The 15,881-nt window shown below is 38.1% G+C and overlaps 1 protein-coding gene across 2 annotated transcripts in view; it reads left to right on the forward strand.

Annotated features, from left to right (window-relative positions):
* Nucleotides 1-15,881, forward strand: part of naaladl2 (N-acetylated alpha-linked acidic dipeptidase like 2) — a 664,743-nt gene that overhangs the window by 292,999 nt on the left and 355,863 nt on the right. For both annotated transcript variants that reach the window (XM_008106012.3, XM_008106011.3), the window contains exon 3: nucleotides 10,073-10,343. In XM_008106012.3, the coding sequence (XP_008104219.2) occupies nucleotides 10,073-10,343 (271 nt within the window). The remainder of the gene's footprint in view (nucleotides 1-10,072; nucleotides 10,344-15,881) is intronic.

Raw genomic sequence — 15,881 nt, forward strand, 5'->3', positions numbered from 1 at the left:
GGGGGGCTTGGGTTCAGGCCTTTTCTGATCAGTGGCTCTGATGATTTCATTTCTTTCCACTTGTATAAGAAAAATAATAATCCTAGGAAAGGCTACCATCATTATTCAGATATGGACAGAATCATACCCATGGCCCATGCTAAGGCAAAGTCAAGGGAAGGAGAAAGAAAATAGAAGAAAGAGAGATGGAGGTTTGTGATGCCACAAATTGGGCTCTGCAGGATGACATGACAAGTTTCTTACAATCAGGAAGTGAAGCTGCAATGAGGAGTTGTGACAATTCCCCACAGGTTTCAGGGTCATTTGTGGTTGTGGTAGTAGCAAAGGTCATAAGTATAGCTTATGATGTAGTAGTAATTAATAGGATATGTGTCTTAACAGTGTTTTGGTTAACTAACTCTAAAATAGTGGCAGCTGGTGGCAGCTGGTAGCAATGGGATGGTGAATCCATAAAAATTATAGTCCAGATTTTAAAGGTGCTCCCCAGTACGCTGCAGGCCTGTAGCCGGGGGGGGGGGGGGGGGGGTAGGAGTTCAACCCCCCCCCCCCCCCCGCGAAATTTTTCAGATTAAAAAAAAATCAGTTTACTCATGAATTTTAACTGGTTAACCAAATCCCCATGCTAAGTCTATGAGACGCAAAAAAATTAAGAGTCCCTCCAGGCACTATCTCAAGCAGATATTGACAGGCCTGTAGCCGGGGTGTGTGTGTGTGTAGGGGTTCAACCCCCCCCCCCCCCCCCAAATTTTCAAAACCCCTCCTGAAATTTTTTTCTGGCTGCAGCCCTGGGTTGGATCATGTTTATAAAGTAGACTCACATTTCAGATAGTTCCTTTAAAGTTTTGACTAATTCACAGTGGATTCTCTGCCCCGCTGACATGGAAAACATGACCTCCCCCATGTTCCAAAAGTACAGATATTTAAGATTAGCTTTAAATTTTACTAAGCCATGAAGCCTCTGTTTAATTTTGCCCCCTTTACTTTATTGACTTATTTCACTGTACTGTAACAAGGAAAACATTGCAAGGAGGAGAGCCATGCATACCATTTTGAGTTCATTGGTGGAAAGACAGGTTATAATGTTATATCATATACTGATAAACAGTAGACAGTAAGCATTAAATAGTCGGGGACATTCCACAAACACAGTGACTCCAACAGATTCTCTTGAACGTTGCCCTGGATTGTGCCACATAGCTTTCACATGATCATTGGCATGTATATATTACATTGTGTGTCAAGCTCCCCTCTCTGAAAGACCATAAGGAAGAAGAAGGTGAATTGTATGTCATAGAGAACACAGCTGAAAGGTTATCTTGTTTCATAGGACCTCATCATAAAGCACTGGCAAAGCATCCTGCTTCACTGGACATCTGGGGAGGAAAGAGTATCTCCCTCTTGGCAACACTTTCCTCATCATATGGGGAAAGTGTCATCTTTGTGGGGACACCCCATGCTGGCTCCATCTGAGCCAGCACAACACGAAAAGCCTCCCGTGTTGCTGGGGAAGTATTTGGTGAGGCTTTCACTCCAGTTGGGACCATGGCCTACACTGGAAGTCACATGATGTTGTGTGTTGTCCGGCATCAGCCTCCGTCCCACAGACTGGGTGAAAGCGTCCTAGGATGTTAAAATTGCCCCATCTAATGAGGCTGTTATAAATATCAGTAAGTGTGTCCTAATATGTTGCATATGGCCATGGCCTTTTCTGGATGGTGATGAGTATAATGATGATGATGGTGATTTGGTCACCTTGTTACTCTATTTGGTTGCAGATTGGAAAGAACATAAATGTCATCCCCATCAGATGTCTTTCCCAAGATCCAATTCAGGACTTATTGTGGAGATGCATGTTTTTGACCTTGTGAACCAGTCACCAAGACAAGGCCTGGAAAAGAAAATCAATTCCAACTTTCCTTGGTCCATTACACTGCTGTCCTAGATAACTGCCAACCATGGCTTTTGTGATTAACCGGCTACATTGCATTGTGCTTTATTTTTAGGTAGGAAACCATTCACTCAAACTCCTATGATATATGGACAACAAATAATCTCCAACACACACACACACTATACTGTCTTTGATTTAGTTCATATCTTATGTTTGTCTGCTTTTATTAACCATAGTCAGATGGCTGTACAGCCTCTGAAACAATGGAAGCAAGAAATGTGTGTGTGTGTGGGGGGGGGAGGGGTGTGTGTGTGCAAAAATCTTTCTAGTTATCTACAGAACTATGATGTTTCAGTTACTGTTCTGTAAAGAGGGGGAAAAGTCAGTGTTTTTTTGGTTTTTTTTTTAAAGGAATGTCTTTCGTGAACCATGGGGGAGAAATACCATCTGACAGGAACTGTCAACTTCTACTGCACTAGATAATTAAGCAAGTAGAGAGGCAGTCAGTTAACTTTGCACTTTGAATCATTATGAAGAAAGAGAGAAAAAAGTAAAGATTAAGGGTTACTGAGACATTAAATAAAATTCTTTGAATAAAAGAAGAATAGGAGGTCTAGCAAGCGAAGCCAACTGAGACTGCTGTACCAATCTGGTTTTAGCTTTGGTTTGGGTAACATTTACTCTCAAGCTAAACCCATGAAAAATAAAGTTGCATCCTTTTCTTTCTTTCTTTCTTTCTTTCTTTTTTTCTTTCTTCATTTCTTTCTTTCTATTATATCAAAAATGTATATGACCTTGAAAAACTACAACTACTAAAACAGTTAAAGTAGTGTCAAATTGCATTAATTTTACAGTGTAGATATACCCAATGTTTGTAGCATTGAACTCCTCTAAACTCCACATACTGTCTTTTATCTGGAGAGAAGGAAATGGAAAAGAATATGTCAGTTACTTCCCTTGCAAGCTTCCAAGATAAACATTTTAAAATCTTTTAGATAAGTTACAGGTCTCCCTTGCACTGATTCCCATCAACAAAGAAACTAGCAAACACAGAAACACAGCTGCCGAGTAGTTCAGAGAAAAACACAGTAACAGAGTGGTTTCAAGCCAGGACGTTTACCTGCTTCTGGTTTGGCTGACATCTTGGCAGTCTGTATAGCGCCTGGATGGCACCAGTATCAGAAAACTGGCCAACTGCAGCTGCTTATCTTGCTGTAGAAGGATTGCTGATTGGATGGTGTTGAATGTAGAATTGAAGCCTTTTGCAAGCAAAAGAGATGATTTTTATTATAGGTGAAAAAGTGTGGAATGAGTATAATTAGAAAGTCTTTATGGATCAGTGCCATCACAATACAGCAGATTTCTACTGCTTCCCTGATGAAAGCTCTCTGTATGCAAACTTGTTGGGTTTGTTGTGTATTTTCTGGGCTGTATGGCCATGTTCCAGAACTATTCTATCCTGACATTTCACCTATGGCAGGCATCCTCAGAGGTTGTGAAGTATTTGTGAGTTAGGAAAAAGAAAGAAAGAAAGAAAGAAAGAAAGAAAGAAAGAAAGAAAGAAAGAAAGAAAGAAAGAAAAGGTTGCAGCTTTATTTTGTTGGATTTGGTGAGCAAGCCACATATTTACACAGAACTGCTCATTGATAGAGATTTATCTTTTTAAATGGCGAAGCTGTGGATTAATTGAGGTGCTTTGTGTAAATGTCTCTTTGATGGATCAGCCTGTGTACTTTTTTTGTGTTACAAGAGAGTTAAGATACTGCTTATCATCTGTCTTGTGTATCTTTCCCCTGAAAAGAAAAGAAAAGTGTAAGAGGCAGATATTGCAAAAAGAGCGTTACTTTTTGGCACCAGAGGGGCTTGACAAGATGGGAATGAATACACGGTATATTTATGATCCTTCTTTCCATTTCAACATGCTGTCACTTTTGTCCTATATAAAGATCAGTTCATTTGCAATGCGTATGCATACAAACTCCCCTACTGTTATTTCCTGAACAATTAGACTTGAGGAAAAGTTAAACTGAAAAATGTCAATTCAAACATGGGTTGAGTGAAAGGGGGGAATAATAATAATAATTTAAAATACAAAGACTAGTGGTGTTTGAAAAGCAGGGAAAACAATCACACAAGTATATTTCACTCTGGGTTGACAGATTTTGATGAAATTTCTGCCCATAAGGTACCTTTATAGAAAAACAATAGCTCTATGGTTGGATGGAAATGTTTTTAGCAAAATCTCTTCCTGCTTTAGACAGACAGAAATCCATGTGAATAAATGTCCTGTAATAATAGCTTTGGGAACCTGGGAGCCTACAGGGCCCACACAGGTTTTAGGATACAGCTAATCCACACTTGCATTTTCATCATGAGTGGGTTATCATAGATCAAATCCCTCGGGTGGACATTGCAGCTCACAACCTATCCCCTCAGTCACAATGTTTTTTTTAACGTTTGTAATTCATACATTCATATAAGAACTATCAAGCATACAGGAAAAAAATCCACATAATCCCAACCTATGTTTAAGACAATCCAATAAAATCATTCTTATAGATACAATTTTTGACAGACTCCCAAAGCCTGCTATTTAAGGGTTTGTTTATAATAAAAATAGACAACATTTTATTCTGTGATTTCCACGGTCCCCAGCTATTTGGCAATCCTGGAGAGGGATTATGAGAATTTCAGTCTAAAACACCTAAAAGGCACCATGTTATTCAATCTTAATTTATGCAGTAATGAATAATACTGTTTGTTTTCAAGGCTGTATTCTCACACTGAACATCAAGAAACTGAATTAACATGGATTTATTTTCAGGATTAAAAATAGATAAATTAAAAATAGATGAATCAGTTCATAATGGATGAATTGAATTAGTCCATTTCTGGACCATGTCCCTCAACATAGTTACGTGTATACAATCTTACAGTTACAAGTGGCCCTTTGAAGGTAGCCATAATGCTGTTGTAACTTTTAGTGAAAATGAGTTTTACATCCCTGGTATAGTGTATCCCTGTGTGGGAGTATCTTAGTCCAGTGTTAGTAACCTCCTATTTGCTGCCAGTATAATGTCTTGTTGATCAAGATATCTCTGTTTTCTTTCATAATTAGAGGTTAGCCCTTAAAAGTCTGTAAAATACAGATTCTGTTAGGATCAAGCTCTAATCTCCCCCGCACACACACACACTAACAGTTTTGCTCTGATTCCAGTCACCTTGCCTCCAGATTCCTTACTGTAGTGAGGCTGTTGCTAAAAATATCCGGTTCTCTGAGATGTCATTGTATTTCCAAAGACTTTAAAGAGCTCCTAGTGACTGAATTCTACCTACTGCAAATGGCCACTGGTTCTCAGCAGGTTGTCTGTTGCTCTCCTGGGCACAGATAGACTTACAGAATCATGGATTTGTGTCCAGTTTTGATATGCCAGTTTGGTTAATTAATTAGTCCCATTCAACAGCTGCCTCCAGCTCAGGTCACTGAATCCTGGTTGCACCTTTGACTCTAACCATGCATTTGTTACAAGGGTCTGCCATGACTTGGGCCCCATTTACACTGCTATATAAATGTATTTTGAAACTGCATGATATTGTCAGTGTAGTAGACTCATATAATACAATTTATCCACATTATATGAGTCTATACTACAGTAGAGTCTCACTTATCCAACATAAACGGGCCGGCAGAATGTTGGATAAGCGAATATGTTGGATAATAAGGAGGGATTAAAGAAAAGCCTATTAAACATCCAATTAGTTTATGATTTTACAAATTAAGGACCAAAACATCATGCTATACAACAAATTTGACAGAAATAGTAGTTTAATACGCAGTAATGCTATGTAGTAATTACTGTATTTATGAAATGTCATGATGTATTGAAAACATTGACTACAAAAATGCGTTGGATAATCCAGAACATTGGATAAGTGAGTGCTGGATAAGTGAGACCGTACTGTAACTACAAAATGCAGTTTCAACTGCATTATATGGCCATGTAGATGGGGCCTTTGTGTACCATATCATCTGATCCTTTTCTTTTAGCTTCTATAACTTGTCCGTTTTATGAGGAAACAATAAAAAAGCATCCTTTTGCAGCAAATCATTTCTCAATCTATGCGAGTGATGTGGGATCACCCACTTCATGACCTCCATTAATGCCAATTGTGTATCAAAATGCTTGTGCCCTGTAAGTGTTTATTTTTCTTCAGAGAAAATGTCATCTTCCTCCACCTTTGGAAAGTGTCACGCTACTGAGCTGGCAGACAATCCTAGCATTTTGACTGTTATGAGCTGATGAGCTATACAAAGAAATTGTTTTATTCTCTCCAGCCTCTTTATTATCATGCACAATGGCAGTCAGATTGCTGGAGACATTGTCTCCAGCAAGTTCACAATGTCTGGTAGACATTGTGAACTTAAATCTATTGATGTTCACCTGTAGAGAGGTTAAGCAAATGGTTCTGTTCAGGGGATGGGTTTCACGTGACATATGCTCTGGAGGATTGTAGGGGATGTTATGGAATCTGTTCTCTGTGTGATGCTTCTTTTGGAAATGTGTGCACATTTTGGACACTGTTTTCTGAATAAGCCTGTTAGCTTTTGCCTTTTAAAGTAAAGGTAAAGGTAAAAGTTTTCCCCTGACATTAAGTCTAGTTGTGTCCGACTCTGGGGGTTGGTGTTCATTTCCATTTCTAAGCCGAAGAGCCAGCATTGTCCGTAGACACATCCAAGGTCATGTGGCCGGCATGACTGCATGGAGCACCGTTACCTTCCCACTAGAGCGGTATCTATTGATCTACTCACATTTGCATGTTTTCGAACTGCTAGGTTGGCAGAAGCTGGAGCTAACAGTGGGAGCTCACCCCTTTCCCCGGATTTAAACTTTCAATCTCAAGTTCAGCAGCTCAACGGTTTAACTTGTTTCATCTTTTACCTGACTTAAACATGGAATAAAGCATATTGAGTGCATTTTTCCAATGATGTGCTGTTTGGGCCATTGTATTTTAAAACATGTACATGATTTTCATGCAATTTATTCTCCGGAATTCTCTGACAGTCTTATAAATAGGTGCCTTCTCATGTTTATTTGGTCTCCCATTCAATCTCAAGAAATATGAAAATTCATTTTATTGAACTGAATGATATTCTCATCTATCTTATGAACCAGTTTATGGGGTTTTAAGAATTAGTAAAAATTCAATGAACACCAAAGTGATTGTTTTCCATTGAAAATAATGCTAAAAGTTGATACGTTCTGTTGCTTTGAGTAGGACCTAATCCAAGCTACCTATGACTAAATTGGGACTCAAGGGATACAACAAATACTTGTAAACTTCAAGAAGAATGCTGTCCCTAAGTCTCTGAGATATATGTAAACATTGAGGATGAGTACTGTATATAGCCCAGTGATGCTGAACACGGTTGCTCAGAAATAAGTTCCAGTTAGTCTAATGGGATACACTTCCTATTAAAAAGGCTTATGATCATAGCCTTAATCTTGCTAGTAAAACTTTCAAAGCACTTGTTTGCTAGATTACATTTTCCCAAGACTAATTAAAAACACTTAATACCTGCTGATTTGTTTTAATAAAGCTGAGGGCACAACTCCTATCTGGATTTTAATATTCTATGAAGAAATTATGAGTCAAAGAATAAATGTGCTTGCTTTTATTTAATTCAATCAAATATATTGTCAGTAAAGTTTCAATATCGTACTCATTTAATTACAGAGGAGAAAGGATTCTTCATTCTACAATGAAAGAAGTGATTTTTCTAATTGTACTCTTCATTTGAAATTGCCTCCCTTGATAACAGAAGAGTGAGCTGGTGGGGAGGGCCTCCATCTTATCTGTATGGGATGTGTTTCCTTCCATTATTTATTCTATTAATGCTTCCAATGCCTATGGGAAATGTGGATTTTCAAGTAGTGGCAATTGTGTTAATCAAATGACTTTGTGCGTTTTGGACTGTCCAAGTTTGTGTCATTGCATTAAAGGGCACAGACGATGAAATCACTGGCTTGTAATGTACTAGTGATTGGATTAACTTGTCTATTTTGTGCAGCCTGTTTGAGGACTTATTGGAGATAAAGTGGAAAAGATTAAATCCAGAGAGTTGACCTTTGACTACTTTTCCTCTTGAAAAGAGCTCACAAGTCTTTAACATAAGCCTGCTGCACTTGAAACGTGTGGATACACTTTATTTGAAATTAAAATAGACCACAGATGGCGAATGTCATTCTCATTTGTTTAAAGCTGGGCACACACCATCAGGCTTTTCCAACTAGATAGTGGGATAGATCCAAGCATCCCATATGTATACAGGGACTCGGAATCTCTTTTTTCAGTGTTCACCTTCTTATGCTGCATTGCAGAGTACTACAAAGTGTCCCAAAATGTTCAGGATTACATTCCTTGGACAGTTAAAAGCATTATTATACAGAAACAAATTCAAAGAAATGGAATCAGATAAAGATAAAGGAACCATAAAAACCATATAATAAACCTGTAAGAGAGAAAAAAACAGTTAAAAACTGAAGGAACACATGCATGGCTTGAAGTGTTCAGTCATGATAGTAAATCCTTGATTATTTGCCCTTGCATGGAAGGTTGAATTACGACCATAGTTTTCTCCCTGTTCTAAGTAGAAAGTGAATTTTTATTTTCATATCCTCTCTGTATATGAACATCCTGAGTGCTGCAGAGGATTTTTCACAGAAAATTCATTTTATCCCAGGAAGCAATATGTTACACATAGTAAACATGTTTTTTTGTGTGCACAAAAACTGCTTTTTATGTTGGAAATTCAAACGCCATCAGTGATGGAGGGATGCATTTGTCAACCAACTTTTAATGGATTGATTGCCTATAATAGAGACCTTGATCATGTCTTTACTGGCTTGTAAAGACATGGAAAATTAGGAGCAGAAATTATCCAAATTGGCTCATTAGGCAGCCACACTCACTCTTCTGAAACTGCTATAATAGGGGATAGTAGGGGATTGAAGTTCACATGGTCCAATAGGGTGAGGCCATATCGGCCACATGAGACTGTCACCTCACTGATTGTGTTTTCATTGCCACTTTCACATAGCTGCAAAGCTCTGAGTGACTTCCTAGCTATCAGAGATGCCCTTTGCTGTTGTTGGCAAAAGCACCTCTATCACTAGGAAGGAGGTAGCTGATGTCCTCTCCTTCTTTTTGGTGACAAGAGCACCTAAGCCGATGTCATACGGGGCACCAGCAGTGGCCAGAAGCTCAGGCAGAGCTCTCTGCCCAACTGGGAACAGTGACAACAGTGACATGTGCACAATCTGTTCCCCTTTCCTTGCATTTATGAATGAGTATTCTATATTTTTAAAATGTTTGTAATTCAAATTTATTGTAGCATCACAATTCATCTAGTTCTGATTTGCTGTTAAATTTATAAGTGCTTTTATCTGTACCTTTCAAAAATCTGAAGCTGTTTTAGGATTTGGGAGTAAAGAGGGAAATACAGTAGAGTCTCACTTATCCAACATAAACGGGCCGGCAGCATGTTGGATAAGCGAAAATGTTGGATAATAAGGAGGGATTAAGGAAAAGCCTATTAAACGTCAAATTACGTTATGATTTTACAAATTAAGCACCAAAATATCATGTTTTACAACAGAAAAAAGCAGTTCAATACATAACGTTATGTAATAATTACTGTATTTACAAATTTAACACCAAAACTTCTCAATGTATTGAAAATCTGACTACAAAAACATTGACTACTAAATGGCAAACTGCATTGGATAAGCGAAGGTTGGATAAGTGAGACTCTACTGTAATTCAAACAAATAAATACAATGCAACCTATTGTTTTATCTGTGGTTTCATCACACTTGTTCACTTTCCAGGCCTATGTGCTTCACAGTCCTTTAATTTTTACATATCTATTCTATGTGTACTGCATGAAGCCTTTCAACAATGCAAAATTGTTGAAAGGGTGTCTATGGTGTTACTGTGATATGGACTAATGACAATTCTCTGAAGTTTAAAACATGTAGTTTTGCAACCTCTTTCTCTTTACATAGAGAATTAGATGCAAGGAACCCTCTGGATTCAATGACACATGAGTAACACTGAGAGTACATCTCTCAGTGATAGAGAGAAAAAACTGTTAATCCGATTTTCCTTGTTTCTTGCTAGAGATTTGATACTGTTGCATGGAAAAGAAGACCGAGATGTTGCAATGAAGATTCTGGTTCAGTGGACATCCTTTGGCCTTGAAGATGTCCAGCTTGTAAATTACTCTGTCCTGCTTGACCTACCAAGCTCTTCTCCAAATTCAGTGACTCTGAATAGTACTGGTGAATGCTTTTATCCTACTGGACAGCCATGTAACAAAGAGACCCCAAAGCTCCACAGTCAAGACCTTCTGTATTCCTACGCTGCATACTCTGCCAAAGGAACTCTGACGGTAATGTGACCATTTGTCTTTGTCATTTTGGTAGAAAATCGAAAGAAAAAGAAAGAACCTTTTGCTGTATTTAAACCAATGAAGGGATGTACCACAGGCTGAGTTCAAAACAATCTGAAGAGGTCTAGGTAAACATTTAGGATATAGCCTACAGTATCACTCAATTTTTGGCATGCTTCATCTATATTATGCTTTATATCTTTTTAACTGGATGCTACAGTTACTTTATAGTTTATGGTTATTCTCTATTTTGTTATTGGATACATGCAGATGCAGTAAGAGCAATTGCAATTCTATCTTCATCTTATAAAGATTTTCTATGGACTGCTGTTAACATTCAAAAGGTTCTTTAAAGGGGGACTTTTTAGAGAGGATGAGAGCAGAGCAGGGTTGGAGAATATCAACACCTCTTGGTTTTCCTGAACTGCAGTTACCATCAACTATTACCATTCACTTTATTGGCTATCTGCAGCCACTTGGCTTTTTTCCACCTTTTTTGGAGGAAAATTTGCCAGCTTGTAACCCAGAAGTTTGGCTCTTAGCTTTTAAGACCTAGAGATCAATGGTAGATGACAACTATAAACACCACCAATTCAGTGCCTAATATGACCACTTAAAGTTGAGATGGATAACTATCAGGGGAATACTGTGTCCAGTTCTGGGCACCACAGTTCAAGAAGGATATTGACAAATTATAACATGTCCAGAGTAGGTTGATTAAAATGATAAATGGCATTATTATTTCTGGTTTGTGTATTTTAATATGTATGTTTATAGAAATACATTTTAATATGTTCATTTGTGGTATTTTTACAATGTTTATGTATTTTAATTATTCTGTAACCCACCCCGAGCCACAAGGAGAGGCGGATAAGAAATAAAATAATAATAATAATAATAATAATAATAATAATAATAATAATAATAATAATAGCATATCTATCTTGTTTGCTGTGCCATACAACGTCGTTGTGTTGATGATAATAATAATAATACAGTAGAATCTCACTTATCCAACATAAACGGGCCGGCAGAACATTGGATAAGCGAATATGTTGGATAATAAGGAGAGATTAAGGAAAGGCCTATTAAACATCAAATTAGGTTATGATTTTACAAATTAAGCACCAAAACATCATGTTATACAACAAATTGGTCAGAAAAAGTAGTTCAATACGCAGTAATGCTATGTAGTAATTACTATATTTACGAATTTAGAACCCAAATATCACTATATATTGAAAACATTGACTACAAAAATGCGTTGGATAATCCAGAACGTTGGATAAGCGAGCGTTGGATAAGTGAGACTCTACTGTAATAATAATAATAATAATAATAATAATAATAATAATAATAATAATAATAATAACTGAATCAGAGCAGAATAGAAGGGGCACCATGACTTCCCTCAATCCAGATGCTATGCTTCTTTTGATGCAGTCCAAAATCCCATTGGTTTTTAAAACTGCTACATCAAATTATTGGCTCACATTTAACCTGTTGTCCACTAAGACTCCAAGATCTTTTTCACATGCACTGTTGTCGAGTCAGGCATCTCCCATCCTCTATTTTTGCATTTCATTTTTTTCTGCCTAAGTGTAGTATCTTTCATTTCCCCTTGTTGGAATTCATTTTGTTAGTTTTGGCCCAACTCTCTAATCTGTTAAGGTCATTTTGAATTCTGATCCTGTCTTCTGGAATATTATCTATTCCTTCTTATTTGTGTCATCTGCAAACTTTATTAGCACACCCTCTAAATCTTCATCCAAGTCATTAATAAAGATGTTGAATAGAACTGGGCCCAGGACAGAACCCTTCAGCACTCCACTAGTCACTTCTTTCCAGAATGAAGAAGAACCATTGATGAGCACCTTTTGGGTTAAGTTGCTTAAACAATTACAAATCCAGCTAACAGTAGTATTATCCAGCCCACTTTTTACTAATTTGTTTGATTATTGGAGAACTTGTCAAAGGCCTTACTGAAATCAAGACATCCACAGCATTTCCTGTATCTACCAAGCTTGTAACCCTATAGATAAAAGAGATAAGATTTGTCTGGCATTACTAGTTTTTGAAAAATCCATGCTGAATTTTAGTGATCACAGCATACTTTTCTAAGTGATTACAGTCTGCCTCCTTAATGATCTGCTCCGGAATCTTTTCTGGTATTGATGTCAGGCTGACTGGATGGTAATGGTTTGGGTTCTCCTTTTTCCCCTTCTTGAAGATAGGGATAGCATTTGCTCTCTTCTAGTCTGCTGGGACTTCTCCCATTCTCCAAGAATTCTCAAAGATTATTACCAGTGGTTCTGAAATGATTTCTACTAGTTCCTTCAATACTCTTGGGTGTAGTTCATCCGGCTCTGGAGACTTGAATTGATTTAGAGTGGCCAGGTTTTCCTGGACTACTTCTTTACTTATTTTGGGTTATACATCCCCTACTGCCTCATCCACTCCATATTGCTCAGATTGAGTACTGATTTCCTTTTGGGAGAAGCCTGAGGCAAAGAAGTTGTGGACTAATTCTACCTTTACCTATTCCCCGACAGCATTTCACCATCTTTTCCACATAGAGGCCCTACCATTTCCTTGTTCTTCTTTTTTTATACTGACGTAACTAAAGAACCCGTTTTTATTGCTTTTAATCTCTCTGGCAAGCTTGAGCTCATTTTGAGCATTAGCCTTTTGGACCTTTTCTCTACACATGTCTTGTATATGTCTCCTTTAAATCTTAGCACAACTGAAAGTTTCTTGGACATACATTTTGGTTTCTTTTTATTTCCCTTTTTTCTACTTGCTGGCACTATTTGCAATTGTGCCTTCAGTAGCTCACTTTTCAGAAACTCCCATCCACCATTAACTCCCTTCCTGACCATGGAATCACACGATTTTCTGAAGTCAGCTCTCTTAAAGTCTAGAGTGCTTAGAAAGGTTATTTTTCATGACTACAACTCCTAGAAATCCCTCTTCTGAAGAGCACCTTCTGCAAATGAGAATTTTGTGGTTGTAGTTCACAAAGAAAAGTCTGGGAATGCCCCTTGGGAGACCCTGGAAGTTGTAGTTCCAAAAAATGTACAACGTTCTGTCAAAGTGTGAGATAGCTACCCGTTACAAAGTACACAGCATTTGTAATGGATAACATCTGAAGTGTTATTATAAATATAACTGGTCATATGTCTTTGATTTATCCCTGTTGCTGCTGTCTCCCCCTCCCCGCTTCACTTGAGCTACCAGCAAAAAGAGCTATTAATGGCTTTCCAAAGTCTAGCTGCCAGACAAGCTCAAGGAGTCTTTCTGGTTCTGATAATATTTGTCGAGCAGCAGCTTTCTGCCTCTTTGAAAAGCTGTCATGCCCATTCATCTTGTGGCCATTTTTGTATCTGGATCTCCAATTTGTGATTTCGAGTAACAGTGGGAGCAGCATTTCTGGTGTATGAAAGCTTCTTTTGAAAACACACTTAGTACAACTGATGGATGGCCCAATTTTGCTACCTTTGTGTAATTCATTGCATGCTGGAAAAATGACAGAGTTTACCCCATTATAACGACAGGTAGGGTCAGTACATGATTTTGTAGAGCATGATTGCAATGACTATGCAGAAGATTTATCATATCTTTGACAGGATTTCTTTAAAAAGATGGTGTTTGGCCATAGAAAGTCAGTCAAACCTGTGATTTTTTCTATTGTTCTAGTCTCTTGGTACATTTCATTCCTTCTTATGAAAATTATTTCCCTTATGATCTCATCAGATGAGATTTTTTGAACAATTTAACACTGGTGTCTGCTTCCTTTTACCAATTTTATGGCCAACGACACGTCCCTTCACATGACACACAGCTGGTCATGCCTCTTTTTGGAATTTTCAGGGTCCACAACAGCTGCTGTCGGCCACTGCAAATTTCTACATCACAGGAAGCTCTCACAATATGGGTAACTTTATTGCTATTTTCAATTTTTGTGCTTCCCCTGTTTGATAAGATGCAGTAACCCGCCCTAGAGCAATTTCAACACCCTTCCCTTTCCATTATATGGAATCACCCTGTGACCCTACTCTAGCCCCAAAACATTAGCAGGGGGAGTGGGACAAAGTGTCATGAAATTCCTAGATATATTTTTTGCAGCATATCTTTCACTTCTACCTTTCACTTAAGGACTGAAAAAGAGATTTGTATTAGCTTAAATATTTTCCAATTTTTTCCAGTTATTAACTGAGACATTTTCGGTTTCTCATCATTTAGAAGAAACTGTGAGAAACAGATTTTTTTCTTTACTTTTTCCTCTTTTAATTGTATGCAAACAGGCACAGTTGAAGACATTTGGGGGATGAGCACATGGTTCATTGGGAGCCTGGGAAACTGTCCTTGGCCCCCATGCAGTTGCCCATCTCTGTTGTAGAGGGTATACAACAGAAATGGAAATTTTAAAAAAAGAAATGTTAGTGGTGGAGTGGGGCATGTTGTTGCCACTTTTGGTGTAAAGGGGGGAAAGTTGTGAGCCTTCAATTCATTTCTGACTTACCGTGACTAAATCAAAACTATTAAGGGTTTTCTTGCCCAGATTAGTTCAGAGGGGGTTGGCATTGCCTTTCTCTGAGACTGAGAAAGTGAGACATATCCATGACTGTCCAGTGGAATTTTGTGGCCAATCTGTGATTAAAATCCTTATATCCAGAGGCAGAACCCAATGCTCAAATTATTATACCACACTAACTCTCTGAAGAGGCACTTACCTTTTATTAAACCCCTCAGTATCTTGAAAAGGTGGTTTTCCTGACGTGCAGATACTAAAAGGTAAAGTGTTTCATTTCAGATAGTCACAAAGGCAGACTAAATTGCCTGCAGCTCATTTTAATGTTGACAAACCAATGGCTACTTCTCCAATCCAAAATGGACATTATGTCAAAAGTTGGCTGCATGTTGATTGCAAATTTCTCATCTTAGCCTAGCTGCTTTCTTTTTAAATCTTTTATTGCTCTTGGAACTCAAAGGGATTTGCCTAAGGCAGCATTATTTATTTATTTTACTTCATTTCTATCCTGGAATTCCTCCAAGGAGCAGAAGGACAGAGTCATAGATTGATTGTTCTTTGTCCTTATAGCAATGCCACACAACACATTAGTCCATTGTTGACAAAGATGCATGTGGCAGATGTTTGAACCTGGCCCTGCCTACAGTAGGTCTACCACCAGCCATCTCCCCATAATGACATGCCACATATTGATAACAGATCACTCAGCAACTTCTGATGAGTGGCCTTTTTGACCTGTTCCATTTCAGCAAGCGGTGGTGGATAAATAGTTTACCAAAGTGAAATGACTGTGATAGCCCTTGATTGCTGACGTGGACATCCATCAGAAATTATCAGCAGCAGAAATGTCCACCCCATTGACAAGCCCTGTTTCCATGACTACCAGCTATTGCATAAAAGTAAGAGCAGAATGGTGTCCCCCAACTACATTTCTGCATCACAGACAGCAGTGTTTTCACCTGTCCAACCACCATGCCCCTATTGTTGTTGCTGTATGCCTTCATATC

This window comes from Anolis carolinensis, chromosome 3 (assembly GCF_035594765.1).
Source record: "Anolis carolinensis isolate JA03-04 chromosome 3, rAnoCar3.1.pri, whole genome shotgun sequence".
NCBI lineage: Eukaryota > Metazoa > Chordata > Lepidosauria > Squamata > Dactyloidae > Anolis > Anolis carolinensis.